The sequence below is a fragment of the Phyllostomus discolor genome, chromosome 9 (genome assembly GCF_004126475.2).
Source record: "Phyllostomus discolor isolate MPI-MPIP mPhyDis1 chromosome 9, mPhyDis1.pri.v3, whole genome shotgun sequence".
Classification (NCBI taxonomy): Eukaryota; Metazoa; Chordata; class Mammalia; order Chiroptera; family Phyllostomidae; genus Phyllostomus; species Phyllostomus discolor.
Genome location: NC_040911.2, coordinates 2,373,592 through 2,399,248, shown reverse-complemented (window position 1 = coordinate 2,399,248; position 25,657 = coordinate 2,373,592). Strand labels below are relative to the sequence as shown.

At 61.9% G+C, this 25,657-nt stretch overlaps 1 protein-coding gene across 1 annotated transcript; it reads left to right on the top strand.

Moving 5' to 3' along the window:
* Window positions 1-9,521: 9,521 nt before the first annotated feature.
* CNDP2 (carnosine dipeptidase 2) lies at window positions 9,522-25,602 on the top strand. Its single transcript, XM_028524397.2, has 12 exons — window positions 9,522-9,619; window positions 12,155-12,243; window positions 13,338-13,481; window positions 16,589-16,751; window positions 18,828-18,916; window positions 19,645-19,845; window positions 21,170-21,254; window positions 22,008-22,168; window positions 23,103-23,267; window positions 24,487-24,628; window positions 24,885-25,032; window positions 25,508-25,602. The coding sequence occupies exons 2-12, from the start codon at window positions 12,184-12,186 to the stop codon at window positions 25,575-25,577; spliced, it is 1,428 nt and encodes a 475-aa protein (XP_028380198.1). The 5' UTR covers window positions 9,522-9,619; window positions 12,155-12,183; the 3' UTR covers window positions 25,578-25,602.
* Window positions 25,603-25,657: the final 55 nt, after the last annotated feature.

The following is a 25,657-nucleotide window of genomic DNA, read 5'->3' as shown; positions in this document are numbered from 1 at the left end:
TCACGGGAAGCGGGCCCTGCCAGCAACTCCACTCGCGCCAGCCTCGAGCTTCACCGGCGCAGAGCGCCGCCCGGGGCTGCGCTGCAGACGACGCGCCCGGGGAAGGCAGCGCCCCTACAGCGGGCGAGGGAAGGGGAGCCGGGCGGGAGCAGCTGGGGACAGAATCCCGGCCCTGCTCCTCCAGGGTCCCCGCGCATCCCCCCCCGCTGCACACACGACAGAGAGACCAGGGGCTGGCGGCTTGGGGCCTCCCCTCCACCGCCCACCGCTTGGCACGACTTTCACGGAGAGAAACAGGACCGTGCGAAGGGCGGGGAGGAGCCGCAGGACGACTTCCAGGGCGGTTCGCGCTTTGGCACGTTTTTCTGGGTCATTTTGTCCCTGAAACCGAGCAAAGGGAGAAAAGGAGATAAAGATAAAGTATGAGAGCGGCTCATAAATAGATTGATGCGGCTCATACCTCTTTTCTTTGTCATATTCCTTTTTAATAAATAAATAAATGCCCGAAAGCTATAGGACTCCCTACGCGACAACATTTTTATTGGGGTGAAACATGTATCGCACAGAATTTACTATCTTACCTGTTTCAGGTGTACCGCTTAGTGGCGCCCACACTCGCGTTGCTGTGCGACCATCACCACGCCCACCCGCGGAAGGACCTCCTGCCTGACCCCGCCCCCTGTGCCCTTCCACCACTCATGCTGCCCCCCACCCCCTTCCCCAGACCCGGGCGCGCCCCGCCCTCTGCGCTCTGCGTCTGGGGGTTTGGCTCCTCCAGGCACCTCCCAGCAGCAAACCACGCAGCACGAGGCCCTCTGTCCGTGTCACCAAGCCTTTGTCCTCCAGCGTCATCCCCGTTGTGTCAGCACATCCATCCTTTTTGAGGCTGAGCACCGCTCTGTCGCGCGTGCAGACCACAGAGTCCCCTGCCGGTGGGCTCCCGGGTCGGCCCAGGTCCTGGCTGCTGTGCACCGCGCTGCTGTGAACACAGAGGCAAGACACCTGCGCTGCTGCCTGAACACCTGGCCACGAGAGAAACCCTGAAGCGACAAGGACAGGGAGCCTTCTGACAAAGTGGGGCAGCCTCCTCCGTGTCATCAGAAAGGGCATCTTCTGCCACGTGGGGACAGTGGCTGTCCGGGTGGCAGCTAACACCTACCGGCGGCAGCGTCTTCTCAACGTTACAGAAAGCGTGTCGCACCGGCGTGCCAAGGGGCAGGATGACTTGGGGAGAAAATCTCACACCGCGGATGCCAGCCAGCAGGAGAAACCGAGTAACGCTAGCCAAAACAAGACATTTGAAAAGGTTGCCGTCCACCCCGCAGACCTGTACACTCAGCACCCTGGCCGCCAACTTCCCCCACCGCTGCCTCCAGCCCCAGGTCCGCCTCTCCAGACTATCGGCCAAGTTCCCCCACTCGGTCGTTTCTCCCCCGTCCGCTCAGCCCTCCTGCCAAACGCACTTGGCCCCTTCCTTTCACGGGCTGCACTTCTGATGGGAAGAGGTGGCTCAGCCGTGCACCAGCCCGGGGTGCACCTGGGCGTCCCTGGCGGCGAGTTCCCGGAGGGCAGGGCAGGCCCTGCCCCCTTCCCTTTGCGTGGGGAGCATGCCCGCCCTTCCTGCCTCGCTGGCAGAGGTGGGCGTGAGGCTGTGACTGCAGGAGTCAGGGCCGGGGGCTGGCAGCAGGTGCCCCCCAAGACCAGCACCAGCTCTGTGGCTGCTGTCCCATCAGAGGGCGAGCACCTCATCATTGAAACGAGCCACCTGGTCATGTTGCAGCACCACCAGGAAGCAGATTTCGGGTGCTCTTCCCCCCACAACACATAGTGTTTTCGGAACTCCTGGCTCCCGGCGTTCCTGGCCGTTCTCGGAGCTCAGCCGCTTCCAGCGCTAAACAGCAGCCCCTCTTCCGGGGCGGCCAGCGGCCAGCCCTGCTTCGCCTTAGGGCTCCAGGGTTCACTTACAAGTTCTCTGTGTCTTGGCTCGGGCCTGCCTCTGCCCGGAACATCTGCACTGGGGCGGGGGTGCGGCCCTTTTCTCTGCGTTTTCTAGTCCCCTGCGTCCCTCCCTCGCACGTGCTGATGGTTTCACTCCCTCCCTTCCGACCCCGAGTCTTTAACTTTTCCAACCTCCCGTCAATGCCGTTCGGAAGTCAGAGCAGCCAGCACCTCGTCCGATGACTCTTCCCTGCACGACTCCCGTTTCCTGCAACAGAACCAGGCATTCCAACCGTGACCTGAAGATGATGAGCGACTGGCGTCGGGAGCGCCAACCAATCCCGCTCTCGCGAGGGCTTTGCTGACTGACAGCTGCCAATCACAGGGCAGGGCAGTCATCCACGAAGTTCAAACTGGTATTAGCTTCTGCAATTTCACTTTTTAATGAGCGAGCAGTGGGATCGACTTCCGTGTGAGCACGTGTGCTGTTCTATGAATGTTAGCACATGTGCCGGTTCACGGAACCATGTCCACAGGGTCGTTCTGTCGCCCAAAAAACCCCCCTCTTGCCGACCCTTCACGCTGGCTTTCCTCCACCCCCACTCCCTAACCCTCACTGAGTTTAGTCCTTTCGAGGGTCACCGAACCTAGCGATACAGATTCCTCCCCAGGGCTCCGCCCTCTTGAGGATGTCACAGACATGGAGTCACAGATTTTTGAGACCAGCTTCTTTCCCTCCACACGATGCCCTTGAGAGTCACGCAAGTTGTTGCTGTGGTAGCATCATCTCTATTATCGAGTCACACGGTGTGCGAATGCAGCGTTTGTTTCTCATTCGCCTGCTGAAGACCCCTGGAGCTGTTTCCAGCCGGGGAGAAGGTGAGCAGAGCTGCTCTGAATGTTCCCGCCCAGGTGTTTGTGTGAACGCACACTTTTTTTTCCCTCCAGGAACGCCCTACGTAGGAATGGGACCGTTTAACTTCACGAGGAGCCGCCAAGCCCTCTCCCAAAGTGGCCGTGCCGTGGCCCCCCCACCAGCAGCGTCGGGAGTTCCGGCCGCTCTGCACCCGCTGCAGCAGCCGCTGTTTAAGCAGTCCGTTACTGTAGCCGTTCTGTCGGCGAGCACGCTCCCTGGCCTCCTGGAGCCCACCGTCTGGGCTACCCTCCACACCAAGGGGCATCTACGGCGTATGGGCCACACGCTGAGGTTTAATTTGCATTTTTCTAACATCTAATGACGTTGAACACTTTTTACGTGCTCACTTGCCCTCCATACATCCTCGTTAGCGAAGTGTCTGTTCCAGGCATTTGCCTATTTCTTTTTTAACTGTTTTCTTATTGTTGAAGCTGAGAGTTCTGGACAGAAGTCCCTTTTGGGTGTGTGCTGTGCAGACACTTCTCCCAGCGAGGGGCTCATCCTTGCAGTCTCTTCTCCCGGTGGCTGGTTTCACCTGGGAGTGGACTTTTAAACAAAGACTGAAGATGAGGGTCTCCTTTCTGCACGGGGACGTCCAGTTGGGCTGACCCCATTCGTTAAAGAAGACAATCCTATCCCCCCTGAATCGCTTTTCTGCCCTTGTCAGAAACTCACTTGGCATATCTACGTGGGTCGGCTTTTAGACTCTGTCCTGTTCCATTTCTACGCACTTATTCTTTCGCCGGTATACGCTGTTGTGATTGCTGTTGTTTTACAATAAATGATAAAACAGGATGTGTGATTCCTCCAACTTTAGTCTTCTTTTTCACAACGGTCTTTTGTGAAAAATATTTTATTTATTTATTTTTAGAGAAGGAAGGGAGGGAGAAAGAGAGAGGGAGAAACACCAATGTGCGGTTGCTGGGGGCCGTGGCCTGCAACCCAGGCATGTGCCCTGACTGGGAATCGAACCTGCGATGCTTTGGTTCGCACAATGGTCTTGACTATTCCCACTCACTTGTCTTTCCATAAAGTGTTTGGTTAGATTGTCTGTATCTGGAAAAGAGCCCTGCTGGGATCTGGTTTGCAACTGCATTAAGCCCGCAGGCCACTTGGGGAAGAACTGACCCCTTCACTGGGTCGAACAGCGATTATAATCCACGAACACGATCTAGTATTTTGGACATTACCTGGGCGTTCTTTGACTTCTCACTCACATTTTTAGTGTGCGGATGACAGCCTGCATTTTCGGCGGGTGAGCGGTAGGTGCCCTCCTGCACACACATTCTGTACAGGATGTTCCATTTGAATGGAAATCACTGGAAAACTCCACCTGCGGCGCTTTTCATCCTCCCAGGTGCTCCGGGACCGGCCGATGGGCAGGGTGCGTCGATTCTTGCTCTCACCGCCAGGGGGCGGCGTTGCGCTGAGAACCAGGCCGACAACCCTGGACTTGACTGTGCTCCCCTGGCCTCAGGGTCTCCCCTCCACCGGGTACTTCTTTCCCCCTATTTCGCCCTATTTTTCTTCTTCTTTCTATTTCCTTCCTTCCTTGTGGAAGTACGGTAGACGCCTTAAACTGCTCTGGGCCGTGGTTATTAGTGAGTGGCTCCCACGGTGGCGTGACGGGCAGCAGAGACGGGAGCCCTGGGGCGTTTCCGGGCCCGGCCTGCTGGAGCGCAGGGCGGCAGGTGTGCGGTTCTGCGCGTGCGCGCCTCAGGTCTCCGTGAAATGCATGCTCACCGGGCCGAGTGGTGCGGCTCCTAACTCCGTCCCCCTGGATTCTCTGCGTGGCGCCTCATTTGCAGATGTAACTAACGAAGATGAGGTCTTACTGAATTGGGGCGGACCCAAGTTCACTGAGCAGAAGAGGGGACACAGGGACGAGGCCACCTGGAGACAGAGGCAGAGACTGGAGTGACACAGCTTTAAGCCAGGGCAGGACAGGCACGCAGGGGATGGCCTGGAGTCCCCAGAAGCTGTAGGAGACAAGGGGGTCAGCCCTGTTCCCTCCTACCCCCCTCACCTCCCATCAGCCTCCAGGACTCACAGTCCTAGGAGTCCAATGCACATGTCAATACATTACTTACAAAAAACAAACCCACAACAGTGTCAAGTGTGCATGAGTGTATATATGGTAGGGAGAGAAAAAACTTGAACTTGTATTTGATGCCTGAAATTTTTCAACACGGCCTTTGTTTCACAGTTAGATCTAAGACGCCACAGTCAATGGGTCCAGCGAAGGTAACACACGGGTTCAACGCAGACTAACTGAAAACGACGCCGCGGAGCCCACCACCGCTTGCAGACCCCACTCGGGTCACGGAGGTCTGAATGCAGACCCGCAGACGTCTGAATGCAAACAGACAGCTCCGCCGCGTGAGTGGCCATTTCCCTGGGCATGGGGTTGTGTCGCCACCCCCAGAGGGGACACTGGGGGTTTCGGGGTGCGTTTGCAGATTCTGTGCGGGGAGTGCACAGCCCGCAGGCGTCTGTGGTGCGCTTAGCCCGGTCCTCCTGGTCCCCCGGTTTTTTGGGTCAGATCCCTGTCGCCTCCGACGCACGGGCCCCTGACAATCGCTGGAACGTGAGACGGTTCCGGTTTCCCTTTGCCGAGCTGAGGGTTTGCGAGCTGTTCATGCTCTGAAGCAAGATACATGTTCCTGTTTGTTTCCTCTCACAAGAAAAACAAGCTGGGAAAATAGTTTCAGACTGCCCGTGAAAGGTAAACAGACGATGAATTTTTCAGAATCCCCACATACAGACTTCCCTTCTCAAGTAAGAACATGAAAATAGCTAGGAAGTCCATCCCCAAAGGAAAACTGACCCCTTGTTTTGTAGCCATCCCGAAGTGCATACAAATAAACTACACTGGTTCAGCCAGAGGCGAAGATGCAAAAACCACAGACGCTGAACACCACCGAGGGTTGTCGGGGCAGACATCCACCGGGAGCCACTGGGAGTGGGCATACGTTGTGGTGAGCACACATCGTTTTGTTATATTTTATACCCTTTCTTTTAAACCGGAGGCAGCCTGCCACAAGTGTAGCCTTCGGTTCCTTTCCGAATCATCAGTGCAAGAGGGGGAGTGGACTGAAACATTATCAGGTTTTTTTCTTAATCCATTAATCCTTACAATCCTTAAATTTTTGGATATTTTTACACATACTGAGAAACGAGTATTCTCCCAGGAAAAAGAGACAATCTAGACCCAGATCGCTGACGGCCGAGTCCTGCCAACCTGCCACCTTGTAGATGACAAACCCCAGTTAGCCCAACTGGGGGCAGAGCCCCGAGGTCGGTTTGAAATTCTTACACCAGTGTGGAAGTTCACACAGGCCGTGACAGTGGACTGGATGCAAAAGCCTAACATGAAAGCTGAATCATTTTTACCCCAGTTACTGTGATCGTAAAGGAAGGCATGCAAGTGAACTTGGTAGCCCATCCGCCCCGTCCCCTGTCCCAGCCCTGGAGCCCAGGGTCCTCAGCGCCCCCTCCTGGGCTGGTGCTGGGCCAGACGGGTGCGGCTTAGCCCCCTCGCATGCGTCCCTGCGTGCTCTCGGAAGCTTGCTCCCACAGGCTGGGCCCCCCACGACTCCAAAGCTTTTGCTTTCTCAGATGCTGCTGCGCGTCCACAGGAGGCGCCACAGCTTCTGTCTCTTGAACAAGGAGGTCGCGTTTTTCTCTGACATACCAAGAATGAAGGACTTTGTGACGGCTGTGCTTAAAAATACCAAGCCACCATGAAAATACCTTTTGGATTCTTTCCATACCTTGGCTGGTGGGTACCGGGCGGGGAGGGGAGGGGCAGATGTGGGTGGATGGTGTCAAGTTCCGGTTCTGCTAGCTGACCAGGGTCCTGAGCACTGCTGTGCCCCACCGGGCCCGCGGGTCCCACCGAGGTCCTGTGTGGGGATTTGGCGGGGGGGCGACTGGACGTCACAGGCCACTAGGGGCCGAGGACACAGGAGGCCGCCTGCCCTTGTTCCTCCCAACCCGATCTCTGCTTTCTTCCTGCTCCGCAGGCACCGTCTCATCAGTCTCCTGCTCGGTCTCTGCGCTAGGATCCTGGAGAGCTCTCCAAAGCGCCGCTGTGCCCCGGGAAATCCTGTTTTCCGGGGTGACCGGGGCGCCCGTGGTGTGTGTGTACCGAGTTAAGCTTGGTTAAACGGAACTGAGTCGGATTCTGGAGACCACGCTGCGTGACTCCCGCGGGGACTGAAAACGACGGGAATTGGAGGCATGATCTAATGGTTTAGGAGTGGAACGGTAATCAATTGTAGCTTTCCTAATGCTTGCATTTCTTAAATCCTCAGCATAAGGCACATCACTTCTGCTTCTGAAGCAACCAACCTCAAGTCAGCCAGTGTCATGCCGCTTCCCCCTTTTTCTCTCAGAGCGCCCCTGTTCCCCAAACGTCCAGCAGGGAGGAAGAGAAACCTGTTGACTCAGCTCCTTAAAGCAAGGTCAGATTGGCCGCTACGGAGCGGAGGTCATTGTCCTTTACCCAAGAAAACGCGGATCGCAGCGCCACCTGCTGGACACCCTGAGCTGTGCACACTCAGGGTCAAGCAGGAGCGCTTGGACTTAAGATCCGAGTGAGAAAAAAGCCTTGGGGGCGGGGGAAGACTTTCAGGGGTGGGCACCCTTTTGCAGCTGCTGAGGCTCCCTGGGTATTCTCTCCAGAGCCGAGAGGCCTGGGAGCATGCGGGCAGCCGAGCTACCTGCTGCCCTCCTCCCTGCCGCCCTTTCCAAGACCCCCCCCCCCCACGGTGCTGCGGAATGAAGGTTTGTTTCCCCCCAATTCACGTGTGATCCCCCAAGATGATGATGGCACTCAGAGGTGAAGCCTTTGGGAGGTGATCAGGTCCCAGGGGTGGAGCCCACCGGGATGGGATCGGCACCCTAATAGAAGAGGCCCCAGCACAGCAGGGACCAGTGGTTGCTGGGGTCTGGTGTGTCCTGTTCCACAAGGTCCTGGAGCCTCTGCGCCTTCAGGGCGCTTCCAACAACCTTCTAGTCCTGAGGATGAAGTCTCGTAAAACAATTAGGGTCAGTCCTGTTTTATGGGGTCCAGCCGGCTCCGGGAGAGAGGGCCTGAGAAAGTGGCCCTTGTCCTTTTAAACAGAACTGAGGTTTTTCCCTATCCAACTTGAGCTGTACAAGCATATCCTTATTAGCACCAATCAGAGCAGCTCCATTTTGACCAATCAGGAGAGTGGACTTTGGACCAACCAAAGTGCAAGGATTTGGAATCCTCATTTACATGAGAACAGACCAATCAGGAAGCGGGGGTGGGGCCTTCTCTCTATATAAGTCAGTTCCGTTGGCTCTTCTGTCTGGTTGGGGGAGTAACACCGGGGAGAGGGTAAATGGGCAGAGCAGAGTTACCCCCCCCCCCCAAGAACCCCCTGGGGCACTTCACAGCCTGGTTCTCTGGGCTGTGCTGTGTTACAGTTGTCAACGCAAGAAACACCCAAACCTGTAACAATTTTTACCAGTTTGTTTGAGCCAAACTGACAGCAATTGCTTGGAAACAAAATCTCAACACTTAGAAAATGCTCCAGGAAATAGCAGTTTTGTACCTTATTTTATACATTACAATCAAAGGGAAAGACATAGGGGGTTACGTAAAATCCACTGGTAATAGATTAGGAAGGCGGGAGAAAGCAAAGTGGGGGAGGGTAGGGATGGAAGCAGGGATGGGGGCACCCCTGGGTTGGATAAAAAGTAAGCTGATAGACACATACTTCTTTTATGTGGGTGGGCCCAGGGTCATTAACAGTCAACAATTAACACAAGGCAGTAACGATGAGGGGCTTTGTGGTCTCTGCTCTGATTCGTTGCCTGTCCTTTGAGGGGTCCAGAAAAAAAGGGAAATTACTTTGTTGCTTTTGCAGGTCTGCCATCCTGGATGCACAAAGGCGACAGGCTCAGTTAAGGTACAGGCTGACCTTTGTTAGGGGAAGAAAAAATACTGCCTAGGATGTGGCTACCCGCCAGGAACCACTTGTAGTTGGAAAACTTGTGTTTCAGACCGTGCTGTGTGGTGGCTACTTTCCGTCTCCGAGTTTGCAGGCTCCCGAGCAGGCCCCCCCTGAGCTTGTCAGGGTCAGTGCGGGGCCCCTTTTCATGCACACGGTGGAGCTGTGGGCACTAAAGAGCTTCCTAAAGCTTCCTCCCTCACCGCACCCCTAAGCAGGGGTTTCTGTGGGCATGGAACTGGCCATCACGACCCTTGGTTGACAGTCTGCCTTCCTCCTTAACTTCCAGGATTATTGAATCTAAATACTAAAACATTGGTAATGGTGCTGATGGAAGTTTTGTGAAAACAGTGCCGAAGCTACGTGAAATGGAAATGTGTGTGACTAGCAAGACGTGCACTGCTCAGGAGCTTTTTGGGGGATGGGACATTCCCAAAGCTGGAGGGTCCAGGGGGTAAGGCGTGAGCGCCCCGACTTGGGACGCGGAACGTCATTAAAACCCAACAACCCTCAGACGCCAAAACGGAGGAGCGAGTCGGAGCCAGCAGGGTGCACGAGGGCGGCCACGCCCAGCCTTGCCCCTGACCCTCAGCCTCTCTGGGTCCTCCGCCCGGGGTCGCGCCCTGGAGGGGCGGGGCCAGGGAGGCGCGGGGCGGGGCCAGCGAGGTCCCCGGAAGAGGCCGGGGTCGGTGGGCTGGGCGGGGCTCAGTGTGCTCAGTGTGCTCGGTGCGCTCCCGTGACCCAGACGCGTCAGGCGGCCTCAGTGCGGCGGCTGTGGGAGGTGAGCGACCTTCGCTGGCCCGGCGGGGGGCCCGGGCCGGAGTCGCGCCAGGCTCGGAGTGCCGATGGGGCCGAGGCAGGGCGGAGGGCTGCAGCCTCAGCCGGGCTGGAGCCGCGCGGGCCCTGAGTGCGCGGCGCGGCGCGCCGGCCGCCACGGGGTCGGGTGTAGAGTGGCCGCGCCCACCTCTGGGTCTCTCCCTGTCTCCGCCCGCGGTGGCAGGAGAGCGGGTGTCTCGTTCAAACGGGGCCGGCGCGGAATCCGCGGCTCCGCAGGTCCAGGGCCGCAGCGCACAGACGCTTTTGTCCCGCGGAGGCTTTGCGGAGCCTCAGGTCGTGGCTGGGCGGCCCGGCCCGGGTCAGAGGGCCCGGGGTCAGGGGTTGCTAGCTTCCGCGGACATTCCAGGCCGGGGGTCTGAGCAGGTCGGTGGTCGCATCAGCTCCGGTAATTCTCACCTGTGCAATAGACGCGAGCCCTGGCCCCGGGTCGCGGCACCCACGCCCTCGTGCCCGTGGGCCCCGCGGACGGGGCCGCCAGCCCTCCCCTGCTGCTGCGATGGGGTCCGGGGCGTCATCCTGGAGCCGAGCTGGGGTGCGGGCGGGCGGGCGAACCTGCCCCAGTGGGCACCTTCCGTGCACCCCTTGGACCTCCCTGGTGTGGGCGCCGAGGAATGGGGGCGGAGTTCATGGGACCGTGTGTTCGGGAGCTCTGGACGGGGCTAATTCGGAGCCCCTGCCCCTGGTGCAGTGGCTTTTTGCAGAGACGCAGCCACGATTCAGGATTTACTTACTGTAAGGTACGCCGTTGAGTGCATGCGGACTGAGATGCATTTGCAGGTGTTGTAGGCGGTCCCAGGAGCTCCATCCCTGTCCCCCGCACCCCGCCCCACTAGGTTCCCTGTTGAAGCCTTGTTGCTCCCCAGGAACCTCAGGGGTCAAGAGGGGCAGCGAGGGCGGGACCCATTTTCAAAGGATGTGTACTTGTGTTCACACCAGTACCGCACCTTTGCCTTAAGACATTGGAGTCAGCAAGCCCCAGGTAATGGGGGGTTGGGGGGCGGGAGAGGACCCCACAGCCCTGAAGCCCTGGTAGGAAGGAGGGGACCCGGGCGGGCTGCCCTGACGGAGGAGCCGGAGTTGCTGTGCTTGGCCCGGCAGGCCGTTGGGTCTGGTCCGTGGACTCTGCTCTGGGGGAGGGCGCGATGTCAGTGCTTCCACCTCTGAGGGGCTCTGCGGGAGGCCGGGGCTTGCACACCCCAGTGAGTCTGGGGTTTGTGGCTCTCAGTGACCACGAACCCAAATAAAGGTACCAGCCTAGCATAGTGTTACAGACGCTTCCTGTTCACGGTTTTGATGGTGGGCGGATGGATATTTGACTTGCTGACCCATGAAGCCTGTAGTGTTTGTGGACTATGTGTGTGGGGGTGGAGGGGGCGGCGGAGGTGCTCTTTCGGGGCTCAGCCCCCGCAGGCGCCACCTGTTGGCTGGTGGGTTCGTACTGGTGAGTAGGTCAGGCTCCGAGGCTACTGTTTGTGGAGGAGGAAGGAGGCACTGGGAATAGGCAGTTTGACCTACGACCTTACTGACCTCTCACTGACCTCACACTGCACTGTGCAGAGGTGGCACCTCAGCTCCCGTGCAGCAGTCCCACTTCCTGACACTGCGGGTGCGGTCACTTCTCCGTTCAAACACTACTTTGAGGTCTGACACCGAGCGAAACTTGTGCCTCTGCCCAGGCACAGGCACTGCCGGACGGACGTGGCCGGACCCGGGAGTCTGCCACCACAGGTCTGAAACTCGGCGAGTCAGTGGGGTGTGGCCGAGCCCTTCCCACCACTGGAGGGGACCCGAGTTGTCAGCCGAAGCAGTTGTGAAAGTGGAAGCACCCGGATGGGTTTTGTCTCACGTGCACCTCGAATTGTAAAGGCGATCCGTCCGGCAAAGGACTTCTCTCCCCTTGCCTGTGGGGTGGAGCTGGGGGCGCTGAGTCGCCCACACGGGAACCAGAGTGGGGCACAGAGGGGTGGAGATGCTTTTCCCGCTCAGGTCTGTGTGCAGGTCGCACCTGGTGCCTTTGGCAGCCCTGGACTCAGACTGTCCACTTCCTTGCGGAGTTCAAGGGCCTGGCCTTGGGCTTTTTGCATGTATTGTGACGTTTTTGCTTAGATTAGGGGGGTGATGATCGCCCCCGGTCACAGCAGGTGGGAAGTTGTGTGCCTCACGGGACTGAAGTCACACGTGTGCAGGGCTCTAACTCCGTGTCCCTGGGAAGCACCTGCTTTCAGTGTTCATCGGAACGTCTTCCACCAGGCCCTTCCTTCGTTACCTGCCGCTTTGATGCGCTTTGGTTGCAGTTTCCTCTGGGCGGGAGGACCAAGCCGAGCCTCCAGCCACATCCCAAAGCTTTCGTTTCGTGGGAACCCGGTCCCTTCCTGGAACCCGCGTGGCCCTCCGAGTCTGTGGCCCTGGTCCAGACCCTGCCCTGAGGCAGCTGAGCGCTGTCTACAGACAGGACTGACCGACCGCTTGTCCTCCCCAGAACCTCCAAGGGCTGCCCTCGGTTGAAAGATGTCGGCCCTCACCACCCTGTTCAAGTATGTGGACGACAATCAGGACCGCTACATCAAGGTGAGGGGACGGTTATTTACGCTGCTCACCCTGCAGTCCAGCTTGCTTCTGTGGGGCGGGGGGGGGGGGGGGGGGAGAGTGTGAGGGACGCTGTTCGGGGAAGTGTTACAGACAGACAGACAGACACCACCAGTTCTCTCCTGTGGGCCCCCTGAGAACGGGGCTGGGGAAGCAGAGTTGGTGGCCTTGCGGGGGGGGGGGGGGGGGTGCTGGGCAAAGGGCACTTACTCTCGGTTTCCAGGTGACTGAGTTCTGGAGGTCCGTGTGCAGCGTGGGGGCTGTGCGTCTGCTGGAATCGGCTGCGAGAGTGGTTCTGAAGTGCTCTCACACCAAAACAATGGCCACTAAAAGTGTGTGTGTGTGTGTGTGTGTGTGTGTGTACGGTCTAGAGGTTTTTCTCCTTTATCTCCTCTCTGCCTTCAAATGCACAGAAGGTAACATTTCTTGGCTTTTGACAAAAAAATCTTACGAGATTGTTACTCTCCATCTGCAATTCCTCGTAGTTGGTCTGGGCCAGAGACCTATTTTGCCCTTGGGGTGCTGTGAATGGTTCAGTGAGGTCACAGGGGGACCCGTTTCCGGAGGCTCACATGGAGCGCCGTGCTCTGAGGTCGCTGCCGGTGGACGCAGTTCAGGCGAGCGCTGCGGAGGCCGAGTTCTCGCTCTGAGGGGCGCACCTTGGGGCGCTGGCCCTGGTCGGGGTGGGAGCTGAGCTGAGCTGAGCTGGACCGAACGTCCTGGGTGTTTTCTCCGTCCCGCGGTTGCAGTTTTGTCAGACTCGGGTGGACAGGTATTTACAGAACACGCCCAGGGCCTTCTCCCTTCCCCTCCTGCTTCCTGGTTACAAAACACATCCTGACGTGTTCCTGTCGTGCTGCACTCCCGGTACACGGTCGGTAAAGACACGTTTTAAAACCCCAGGCGCAGAGGAGGCCTGGCGGATCTGTCCCCTGCACCTGGTCAACAAGGTCAGAGTGCAGCGGCCGCAGGTCTCGGGCCAGCGCTGAGTGCCCAGGACACGGCCGGTGTGTGGGTGCCTCCCTTCCCAAGGAGCACCTCGTGAGCGCCCCCCCTCCCTTGCTGTCCACCAACAGAAGCTGGCGGAATGGGTGGCCATCCAGAGCGTGTCCGCCTGGCCCGAGAAGCGGGGGGAGATCAGGAAGATGCTGGAGGTGGCCGCCGCGGACATCAAGCAGTTGGGTGGCTCCGTGGAGCTGGTGGACATCGGGAAGCAGAAGGTACGGTGTGGGGGCCCAGTTTGCATACCGATCCCTGCGTGATCCCTGTGGGTGGGTGGGCGGGGCAGAGGGTTCGTCATCCTCCCGGGCATCTCTGTCCCGAAGGGAGGGAGCGGTATGGGGGCCAGCGGAGCAGAGGTGCGCCTGGAGGCCGGCCTCAGAGAAGAGCTGAGATTTCCCAGAAATCAGCTGCCTTTCAAACAGGGCGGGGCCATTCTGTCCACGAACATGTCAACACACTCTGTCCCCAGGCCCCGATGGCCAGGACGAGCACTTGCTCTTGATGAAGGGGAACTCTGTGGGGGTGGACGCTGACAGATGGCCGTGGTCTGTTTCTCCCTGACCAACGTGAACGGCCCCCTCCTGCTAACCAGCCCCCCCTTAGTGTCGGACGAGGCCCGGCCCACCTGGACCACACGGTCCTGCAGCGTGTTTTCAGGGTGGCCGTGTGGTTTTACAATCGCACAGTGTGGCATGGTTTGGTTTCCCCCGGGTCCCTTGCCCCATGGTGTAGGGGTCAGCTGAGGTCATCGTCCCCGGATTTGGCGTGTGGACGTTCGGCCCAGTCTGCTCTCTTTCCCGCGGCCGGGAGTGCCCAGAGGCCCAGGGGGGCTGGGTCTCCCCCGGAGCCACTGCAGCTCGCAGCACCGGAGGGGGCCCGGGCTCCTGGCTCCGGGCCGGCCATGTGTGTGTGTGTGTGTGTGTGTGTGTGTGTGAGTGTGTGTGTGAGTGTGTGTGTGGTGTCTCCCGGCTGCACCTTTCATCACTGCCTTAAGATTGCGTAATAGAATTCGCGGCTTCCCGGCACCTCCCTCCGTTCGTGAGAAAATAAACCAAAATACACGCTTCTCTTGGGAGCGTGCCTAATGGGCTCCCACTCCGTGTTTTTTCCTGGTGTGTTCAAAACAAACCTGGGGGGCAGGTCACTTTCCGGAGCTGGTTTACGGCCACGGACCACCCGGGGCTCCTGAGCACGGACACACAGCGCAGTTTCTAAGAAAAGGCCCCCCACGGGGACTAGAATGACCGCCACAGCACCCTGAACTGCGCAGCGCCCACTTTCACCTGGGAGTCGACAGGTTTCACTGCTGTCCGTGCGACCCAGGGCTGCCTGCGCAGTGAGGGCTCAGAGTATCAGTGCCCCGGTCCTCGGGGGGCCAGGGCGACCTCGGACAGGTGTGGAGGGACAGTGGGCGTTGTTATCGGACGCACACACACAGGCTGACGGGGGAAAGATGGCATCACAGGGGTTCTGAGTCCTGGTGGCAGGCCTCAGGGCACGGGGGCTGATGTGGGCTGTTTGACGCCGGTCCTGCCTGCCCAGGCCGGTGCAGTGCAGGTCAGGTGGGGCCTGTCCGCTGCCACCGCCCCAGCTGGGACAGACAAGGGCTGCCTGGCCCGCAGGTGTGGGACCCCGGCTCACCCTGGGCCTGGTCCCAGGTGGAGGGGCTCAGGAAACGGGGCAGCCCTGGCCCCGGAGCCCAGGAGGGACGTAAGGGAAGAAGCCGACAATGTGCAGGACGGAGCGGGGCTCCCTGGGTGCTGTGTCCCCTTCGGGGCGTGGCCGTGGGAATGGGACAGGAAGGAGGGCGGAACACAGAGCCCTGGTCCCCGGCTCCGTGCCAGCAGGTGCGCTGGCGGAGGACTGTTGGGCCAGAGCAGTCAGGGACACCCGGGGAGGGGTGTGCGGTCTACAGTGTGAACTTCCTGCAGACTTGCCTATGGGCCCGGACGGCTCCTTAGAAAATTCTAAAGGATGGCAGGGGGGCTGTTTTGAGCGGAAGTTTATTTAGAGAAAATCTGTTGTCGCTTGAACATCCTCCCCCCCCACCCCCAACACACACACCCTGAGACAAGCGGAGGACCTGCGGCGGCCCCAGTGCTGGTGACCTATGAGACCAGGGTAGTGGGCGCGAGGAGCGGCTCTTGGCCCCTGGTGGCTCGCGGGGGCCGTCCCCATGGGGGCCACAGGTGGGCACCTGTGGGGCTCCCGAGAGCCATGCACGCCGAGGGTTTATGAGTGGCGCTTGCAGGAGACAAACCCGCACCCCGCACGAGTCCCGGCGGCCTGGTGCGCTCCGGGAGGACGTGCACACCCAGCCGCGCCCAGGCCGCGGCGCCGTCACCGGCTGCATTCCGACAGCTGGTGTCTTTCACCGACGGCTCGTCTGCCTCTCGCTGGTGAACCGCAGGTTCAGCTTCGTCCCAGTTTAGCGGTGTGTTTGTGAACGTGTGTTTGTGAACGTGTGTTTGTGAACGTGTGTTTCCACGGGGACTGCTTTCTGGTAACTGGATGGACACGTGTGTGCGTGACGGTTCTAGCACGGATGATCCTCGCCCAGCAGCTGGCATGAAGGGGGAGTGTGTTTGCCCTCTGGCCCCCACCCCCACCCCCAGCGGTTTGCCGGTGGTACTCTGTGGTGGTGACAGGTGTCCCTGTTGGGGTGCTGGAGCTGGGGGTGCAGGGCATCCAACGTGACAGCTGGAGGGTCCACCCGACGTGCGGGTGGGAGGGGCCCCGGGTTTGCCGCTGCGTGCCCGCACCCTGTCCTAGGTCGCGAGGACGCTGTGGTTAACGCACTGAGCCCGTTCCCGCAGGACTGGGGGGGACCGGGCAGGCCCTCGGGGGGAGCCCAGGACCAGCCACCAGTGCGTGAGCACGCGGCTCCCTCTGCTTGGTCTCTACACCCCGGGCTATGACCCCGTGTGTGCAGTACTGGGGTCCACGGGCAGGATTCCGGACACCGGCCTTCTGCTTCAAGGTTGCAGTGGTTTCTGTCCATCATTGTAGGAAACTCTGGAATAAGTTGCATCCCAGACTCGCCTTTCATGATGTTTTGTTACGTAAAAGTTAAAGAAACAATCTGCCTTTAAAAACTTTGACCAAAGGGCCTGTAGTTGGTGCACACAACCGTGTCTTTGTTCTCTGGATTATAGGAAAGTAAATTCTCGTTAATTAACGATCCGGTTGAGCAATCTGATCCTAACTCTACAATGAGGGTGATTGACGGGAAGGGCAAGAACGCTCCAGGTATTTTAATAATGTCGGCTGTGCATGGCAGGTTCTTAAACAAAGGCCGTGCTCCCTCGCCCCTCTCCCCACCCAGCTCCCCGACGGCTCGGAGATACCGCTGCCCCCCATTCTACTCGGCACGCTGGGCTCCGACCCCCGGAAGAAGACCGTGTGCATCTACGGCCACCTGGACGTGCAGCCGGCGGCCCTGGAGGACGGCTGGGACAGCGAGCCCTTCACCTTGGTGGAGCGGGACGGTGAGGACGCTCTCCCAGGGCGGGGGCTCCCAAGGCTGCTGCCTCGCCCGGCAGGATCCCCAGCGTGCCCTTGGTCGTCTGCCCAGGACACGCTGTTTCCCATAATGTAGGCGTCGGCTCCGGGAAGGAAGTCTCACGCGTGTGCAGTCACAGACACCCCAGAGCGCCCCTGTCCCGTGGGACTCTGGGGTGTTGTGTCGGGGGTCAGCTGGGCTCCCCCCCCCCCTGTTCCGGGTGGAGGCAGCGCAGCCCTCAGACACGGGTCCCCCAGGGGCAGCCGGTTTCTAGAAGCCTCCTGGGCGCATCCCAGCAGCTCCCTCCGCCTGGGGACCAGAGGGGAACTTTTGTCTTCCCCACCGCCGGCCGCCCCGGGCAGGGACGGAGATGGCTCAGTCACGGATGCCACCCGCCGGGCGGGCACAGGCACTTAGAGGCGTTGTCTTGGACCCCCTGCCCCCAGCCGCTAGGCTGAGCTCTCCTCCCGCCCCGGCTGCAGTGCTCCTCCCACCTGCCCTTCTGGGCCTTCGCTGTGCGTGCCGGCCCCCGGCCTTGGCCTGATGAGGAGCCTGGCCCCTCGTACCTCGCTCCCCTGGGCCACATCCGGGCTGTATTCACCGACAGTCCGTCCTCAGACGTGCTGTAGCTGCGCACAGTCCGGTCTCTGTCCTCGGGCGGCATCTGAGGAAGGGCAGCCGCATGCTGCGGGGTCACCGCGGTGCGGGGAGCTGGGGCGCTGACCTCACTGCAGGACGGGCTCCTCCCCCGCCGCTGTGGGGACCCGGGCTTCGCTCTCCAGCCTGCCCTTCCTTCCGTCCGTCCCCTCTCACCGTCTCCCGCCCCGTCCCCCGCCCCGCCGGCAGGCCCTCCGGTGGCTGTGGAAGCCTTGAGCCCCCTCCGTCCTGCCCACAGTGACAGGACCTGCTGGGTCTCCGCCTGACGCCTCTGCAGCCTCAGTCCCACTGGCTCCCCCCGCCCCCCCCCCACCTGTGCCTTGTGCACACCTGTAGGTGCAGCCCCTCTCCGATCGCACGGGACAGACGGGCTCCCTCGGTGGTTCTCGGCGTCCGCCCTGGGACGGGCGAGGGGCTCACCCCTGCCCTGCCGCACACCCTTGTGCAGCGAGGTCTGCACACTGCGGGCACCTCGTCAGTGCTTGTCCGGGAGCGAGGGTGCTTTTCAGGAGAGCTCTTCAGCTTTCCTGGAAAGCCGGGTTTTTCGTAAAAGGAAATGCCGGGAAGGGATGGCATTCAGCCCCCGGCCACCTCAGGCTCGGCCCTGACACAGCCGCCAGGCGTTGGAAAGCGGCCTTGGGGGTGGGGACGCCGGAGGGCTGGCCTGGGCCTCGGTGCTGTGCCCTGGTTGCCCTCGGGTGCCCTGAGCCCCATGACAGAGGGCCAGGAGGAGGGCTCAGCCTCGCCCCCCCCCCCCCCCCGCCCGCCCAGACACCTCGTCTCGGGAGGCCCAGGGGCCAGTGTGGGGGGACGGACTGCAACCCCGTCCCCATCCACAGGGGGAGCAGCAGGACCGTGCCGGCCGTTCTCAGTGGCGGCCCGGAGACTCTATGACAAGCCTCTGTTCCGTCCCTGACCCCACGAGATCGGGGACTGGGGTGCGGCTGGGCCTCGCGGCTGTCTCGGGAAGGGTGCCCCGTGCCTCCTACCCGTACCAGCGCAGCTTCCTTGCCCTGATCTCCCCCAGCTGGTCGCGGCACGAGATTCTAACACGCTCCCTGCTGATAGCGTGTTCCCGGGCGGGGGCCGGGCTGGAGTTTGCGCCCTGAGTCAGCAGGAACCCAGCCAGTGCTGGCTAATCACCTTGTCCTTGGGGGGTGGGGTGGGGAGGGCCGGGAGCACCCACGTGGCTGCCCCAGACACCGGCAGACTCTGGGGATTCTCGCCGCAGTGCCACGTGCGGGCTCCGGCAGCCTGAACACGGGGCTCCTGCCGTGGAGAGGGGCTCAGGCCGGACACGTGTGGTTCTGCCGAGACGTTAGCAGATGCTCACGGGGTGGGGGGGCTCTCTCCTGCCCATCTCCCCGCTGCCGTAACGTGAGGACTTTGCTCCCTGCTCTTCCAGGCAAACTGTATGGGAGAGGCTCGACCGATGACAAGGGCCCCGTGGCCGGCTGGTTGAATGCCCTGGAGGCCTTCCAGAAGACGGGTCAGGTGCGCCAGGTTCACCCAGTTCCGACTCGGGGGACAGGGCGGGGCCGGTCCCGATCAAAGGTCAGATCAAAGGTCACCGGGACAGGAGGCAGCAAGCTCCCCCCAGGGCGTCAGCCAGCCAGCGACTCAGCTTAGGGGACAGGTGGAGTTCCGGCTCAGGACGCCTGCAGGTGTAATCGCTTTACGGAGTTCAAGGTGTTCCCCCTGCACACCTGCTGGCTCAGCAGGCCCCAGGCCCGCGGGGGGAGGGCAGGCCTCGTGCCTGAGGGCGTGTCTGTGAGCGGACCCTCCCTTTCTCTGCAAGCCTCACGGCCTCTGAAGATGGATTTGGTGGTTAAAGTCTGTCCCTTAACTGTGTGCACTCCTCATTGAAAGTTTGCAAAACACCAAGAAGCAGAGAGAGAAGGCAGCCTAGAATCTCAGCCCTAAGAGACCCAGGATTTTGTTGAGAGAGCCGCTGAACCGTGGCTAGCGAGGCGCGCTCAGTAAGGACGGGACCGTGGCTGGAGCCAGGCTCGTCCCTGATGGCCCGGGGCCTGGGGCGCCCCTCAAGGACACGCACAGCCAGCCCAGCCCCAGTGCTCGGCCCAGGGGCAGGGGGGGGCGGGGGGGGGCGGGGAGCTGGTTCCCGGAAACTGGCGGCTTGAAAATGCTTGGTGGCTTCCCGTGGGCTGTCTCTGAGACAGACCCCCGAGTGCCCGCCGACACCCTCCCATCACCCACCGCAGGAGATCCCCGTCAACCTCCGGTTCTGCCTGGAGGGCATGGAGGAGTCGGGCTCCGAGGGCCTGGACGAGCTGATCTTCGCGCGGAAGGACACCTTCTTCAAGGACGTGGACTACGTCTGCATTTCTGACAACTACTGGCTGGGCAAGAGCAAGCCCTGCATCACCTACGGCCTGCGGGGCATCTGCTACTTCTACATCGAGGTGCGCGCCGGTCCCCCACCCACGGCCAGCCGGCCCTCCCAGGCGGCCCGGGGTCGCGGTAGCAGGGAGTGGGCCTTGGGCTCGGGGCTCCCGCTCCTCCGTGGCAGGGGCCACGCAGGTGCTCCGGGCCCGGTGCCATCAGAACCGGCGCCATCACCTGTAAGCCGGGTGCATTCCTCGCCACGGGGTCTTGCAGCAGAAGTCAGATGCTGGTCCGCCAGGGAGGCCGAGCCTCAGGGCATTTTAGACAGACCTCCTTCGAACAGGGAGGGGTTCCACCCTGACCTGACTGGTGAGGCTCGGTTGGTTGGGGCGTCGTCCCCTGGCTGAAAGGTCGCAGGTTCAATTCCCACTCGGGGCACATACCTGGGTTGCGGGTTTGGTCCCAGCCCAGGTGCGCACAGGAGGCAACCAGTCGATGTTTCTCTCTCCCACCGATGTTCCTCTCCCTCCCTTCCCCCTCTCTAAAGATAGCAGTGGGAAAACGCCCTCGGGTGAGGATGCAAAAAAGTGAAAGTGCTGGTGTTTCAGCCCTGGGCTCTTACCCCTGACCGAGTGACCTTGAGGAGCCTGGGACCCAGGAGGGAGGAGCCTGGGACCAGGGAGGACGGACCCGCCACTCAGTGTGTGGTGGGCCGAGCCCCCGCTTCCGCTCTGCAGAGAGGGTGGTGGGGTTCCTCCGGCCCCCCCAGGTGATAACGACGACGTTAGCTCCTGCCCGAGAGGGTGGTTTGCGGGTGCACGAGTGCCGGGAGTGATCCCAGCCGCCACCCTACACTCTCGGCGTGTGCAAGGTACCCGTCTGCCCGCCGCACCTGTAACCCGGCGGGGGCGGGGGGCGGGCCGTCCTACTCGGTCACACGATGGGGAGGAGACGGGGCCCCGAGCCATCGCTGCCCTGCCCTGGTCACGCAGCGAGGCAGCGGAGGGTGGGATCCGACCCCAGGTCCTCGGGCTGCAGGCGCCGGCTGGCCCTCAGCACTCCTCCCTCACCTGTGCGCAGTGCTCTTCCCTCACCTGTGCTCAATACTCCTCCCTCACCTGTGCACAGTGCTCCTGCTTTACCTCTGGTCAGCACCCCTAGTTTACCTGTGGTCAGTGTTCCCGGTTCACCTGTGGCTAGCATTTCCAAGGTTATCTCTTGTTGTTGCTTCCAAGTTTTATAATTTAGGAAACACCTTGCTTAACTCATCGAGGGAGCAGATTTTGATTTTTTAAAACTGCTTGTCGGGACTTGTGAGTGTCCTTGCTTGAAACTGCTGTCACATGGAGGACAGTGAGCTCCCCCCGAGCAGCCCGGCAGCAAAGCCTTTGTCCCCTGCAGGTGGAGAGCAGCGACAGGGACCTGCACTCCGGCGTGTACGGGGGCTCGGTGCACGAGGCCATGACCGACCTCATTGCGCTGATGGGTAAGCGCACGCCTCTGCCAGCTCGTGGGGATTGGGAGGAAGGGGCGGGCGTTTCCCGGCTGTCACCAGCGCCCAGTGCATTCGGCTTTCTGTGTGACCCACGTCCGTGTCACTCTGAGGCCCCCTGCCTCCCTCCCTGCGCTCACCGTCCCCTTTAAAGGACGGGGGACCGAGCCTTCATTTCTGCCTCCGCCCCCTGCCTCCCCAGGCCCCTGGGCCCTGCCTCGCCTCCGGGAGGCTGCTCTGCACCCCTGCCCGGCCTGTCCCCTAGTACCACACGACCGCCCTTTCTCTGGACACACTGTGTGCCACGCCTCTCGGAGGTCACCTGCTTGGGTCTCTTTACACTGTATCCAGCCACAGCGAGGCTGCAGGCCCCGCCCACCCTTCCTGGCACCTGCTTCCTCCCCAGGCGGACGCTGGCTGCCGGCCATGCAGCCGGCACTGTTCCCGGGACTGCAGTCTCCTTGTGCCCCGTGCTAGTCCCTGCAGCTGGGGAAGGCGCTCTGCTCGGGTGTCCCGGTCTGTGCCTGGGGACAGCCCACCTACCCTTTCGAGCGTCAGTCTCTGCCTTAACCTGGGGCGCTGGTGCCGCTCGCCTGCCCGGGGTGTCTCGGGCCCGAGTGCGCCCGTGCGCCCAGGAAGGGTCTCCTCAGGGCCCTCGTGCCCGCACTCCCGGGCCCTCGTGCCCGCACTCCCTGCCCCTCACCGCCTGCCTGCTGAGCGCCCCCCCTGCCCCCTGCCCCCCTGCAGGCTCCCTGACGGACAGGAAGGGGAAGATCCTGGTGCCCGGCATCCACGAGGCCGTGGCCCCCGTGACAGAGGAGGAGCTGGAGCTCTACGACAAGATCGACTTCGAGCTGGCAGAGCACGCCAAGGACGCGGGGGTGCAGACCTTGCGGCACAGCTGCAAGGTGCGACCCCGGCCGGGGCCACCGCTGCCGGGCCCTGCGGGGAGGGGCCGGGGCCGTGGGCCCCCCGGGCCAGCAGGTGGTGCAGCCCCCACAAGGAGGCAGGCCCCTCCCGGCTGGGTGCCGAGAGGTGGCTGGAAAGGTCACTCGGTGCCCGGTGCCGCTGGAGGGCAGGAGCAGGGCAGACCGAGGTGGGGGCAGGAGGCTGTCGCCTGCTTGCGTGTGTGGGATGCCCCCCGGCCCCCGCCCTGGGCAGAGGCGGCGTGAGGCTCACCTCGAGGGGCCCAGGTTCACTTGCCAACCGCACAAGACGTCCCTTCAGCCGGGGCGGGGGAAGCTGTGTCGTCCTTGGTGGTTAGTTTAGCTCCTGGTCTAGGAGGAGGACGCAGGCTCACGTTCCGTCCACCCAGCGATAGCTGAGCCCAGTGACAGGCCTGGGGTCCAGGGGGGCAGCACAGCCAGGCCCTGGCCTTCATCTCTTCAGAGATGGGCGGGCCAAGGTGTGTAAAACCACCTGCACAGGGCACTCGGGGCCTGGGGTACAGCGGGCAGCCCTGGCTTCCCTGCCCCTGTGGGGACGACGCCCGCACTTTGTGTCCCCCCCCCCTCTCCCGGTGCCTCCGGCCCTGCCGGGGCTCCACTGTCCGCGGGCCCGTGACCTCCCCTGCGGTCCACCGAGCCGGTGGGAGCCCGTGGCTCTGGTCGTCCGTTGTGTTAAACCGAGCGGTCCAGGGCCGCGCTGAGGCACGGACGGGGCACACCCAGGGCTGCTGGGAGCGCAGAGCCCCCTTTCTGGGGCCGCCCCCCCTTCCTGTGCTAGTGCCAGCCAGCGCTGGGCCGGCGGTGACCAGGAGGGACGTGCCAGACGACACTGCCGTCTCCTGGAAGGCAGACGGCGCGGCCCCTGACCCCCCCCCCCCCCCGCCGCTCTCCGCAGAAAGACGTGCTGATGCACAGGTGGCGGTTGCCGTCGCTGTCCCTCCACGGCATCGAGGGCGCCTTCTCCGGCTCCGGGGCCAAGACCGTGATTCCCAGGAAAGTGGTCGGCAAGTTCTCCATCAGGCTCGTGCCCAACATGACCCCCGAGGCCGTCGGCGAGCAGGCACGTGGGGCGCCGGGGTGCCGGGAGGGCTGCCCCACGGCGGCTCGCGTCGGGGGACAGGAGAGCGCCCGCGGGGCCCGCCCGCCCGCCTGGGGACCCACACCCACACCCAAGGGCTGCCGGGCCCCGGCCAGCTGGGTCACTGCTGGAAGCCGCAGTGCAGAGGCTGGTCAGAGATAAAGGCCATATAAAAAAGCATCCCAGGGAAGAAGCGGCCTTTGTCACTGCTGAGGCATGCCAAAACCTGCCCTCTGACCTCGTCCTAAGGCTTCAGCTCAGACAGTCACTTTGGGTGGAATGCGTTATGGTGAGCCCGCCTCCGGGCCGTGGTGAGGGACGGAGGGCAGGACCCAGGAAGGGGAGGCTTGGGGGGGCGGTGAGTTCTGGCAGCCGCAGGCCCGGCGGGCTTCCCGGGAGCGGTCGCCCTGGACGGGAAGGTTTGCAGGGGTGGAAGCGAGGGCCTCCCTGTTGGGAGAGGACCCCTTGGACCGGCCTGTGTCATCCAGAGGTGTCCCTGGGTCGGCACCTGGCTCCGCTTTTGGCCTGGATGCGATCGTTTTTATAAAGACGCAGATCAAAAAACATTTTTAAAAATTTGACTTAAAGATTATAATTATATGGAGATGTCTGCATAAAGGGTGAATTGCTTGATAGCAAAATGTTACCTCTTGCCTTCAAATAACCGGGTTTTGATCCTTGACACGATCCCTTTTCCTGACACCACGGCCGTGCAGACCGGAGTTGGGCAGCAGGAAACGGGGCCACTGGAGACTCGAGGCAGACTCGCAGCAGAGGGGTCGGAGAGCCCCGCGCTCTCACTGTAGGCTCGCTGCGGACCCACTGCAGCCTCTGTAGCCCTACTGTGGACGCTCGATTGACGCGGGCAGACGCCCTGTGAGCCAGGCATGAGCCCTGTGCTCTCACTGTAGGCTCAGCGCAGACCCACTGTAGACCTACTGTGGTTGCTTGGTCAACATGGACAGACGCCCTGCAGGCCAGGCATGAGCCCTGTGCACTCTGTAGGCTCAGTGTAGACCCGCCACAGACCCACTGTAGCCTCTGTAGCCCTACTGTGGACGCTCGGTCGACACAGACAGACACTCTGTGGGCCAGGCGTGAGCCCTGTGCACGCACTCAGACCGGCCGTGGGACGGACCACTGGCCGCGGAGGCCGTGCCCAGCTCTCTGACATGCTGTGTCTCCTCTGCCCGTGGCTCAGGTTACAAAGTACCTGACGGAGAAGTTCGCTGAGCTGCACAGCCCCAACAAGTGCAAGGTGTACCTGAACCACGGCGGGAAGCCCTGGGTGTCCGACTTCAACCACCCTCACTACCTGGCTGGGAGAAGAGCCCTGAAAACAGGTCAGACTCTCCCCCGGGCACGATGCCCAGGCCCTCAGCGCACCTGTGTGGCCGTGCGCACCGTGCAGGCGCGCAGCTGCGTGGGGAGGTGCTGGGGAGCGGCGGTGCCCAGGCCAGGCTGCACCGCCGGCTGCCGGGAGGGGGGCTGCCGTCCCAGGCCTCACTGGGGGTCTGGTCTTGGGGTGGGGGGGCAGGAAGTGGGTCTGCGGGGGCCCGGCCCCAAGGCTCACCGTGTCTTCTGTGTCGTTCCCCCCAGTTTTCGGCGTGGAGCCGGACTTGACCAGGGAAGGTGGCAGCATTCCAGTGACTCTGACTTTTCAGGAGGCCACGGGCAAGAATGTCATGCTGCTGCCCATGGGGTCAGCCGATGACGGCGCCCACTCCCAGAACGAGAAGCTCAACAGGTGGGGCTCCAGTCCGCGGCCTGGCGGCCTGGGCCTGTCTCCTGGGGGGGCCGGTGGGGGGGGCAACTGTGGGGGAGATATCACCACGGGAGCCAGGCCCCCCCTTCCCTGCCACCGAGGGGCTGTGTCTGGGCCCCTCCCCCTGCACTCTGCCCTGTCTGCCCTTGGGGGGGGGCGGGGGGGGGCAGAAACCTGGGTCCTGGGACGGGAGCTGGAGGCTCTGGCCCACAGAAACAAAGGGAGGCCGTGACACAGGCAAGGCCTTTCGTAGTCGGGGCCCTGTGTGACCCCGAGGACCCGGGGCCAGGACAGGTTCCTGGTGGGACGCTCGGGGGGAACCTGTGCTGGGAACCAGGTGCCCAAACTCTGAAGTCAGGCAGAGCTCAGGACCGACCGGACGGCGGGCGCTCCCAGACCGCCACTGTGCCTGGGCCGCAGGACTCCGGCCGCCGCGCTCACTCCCCCTCTCCGCCAGGTATAACTACATCGAGGGAACCAAGATGATGGCTGCCTACCTGCACGAGGTGTCGCAGCTCAAGGACTGAGGGCCCTGCACCCTGCACCCCCACCCTCTTCCGACCGCTCACGCCAGCAGCCTGTCCTCCTCCCCGTCCGCGAGGGGGCG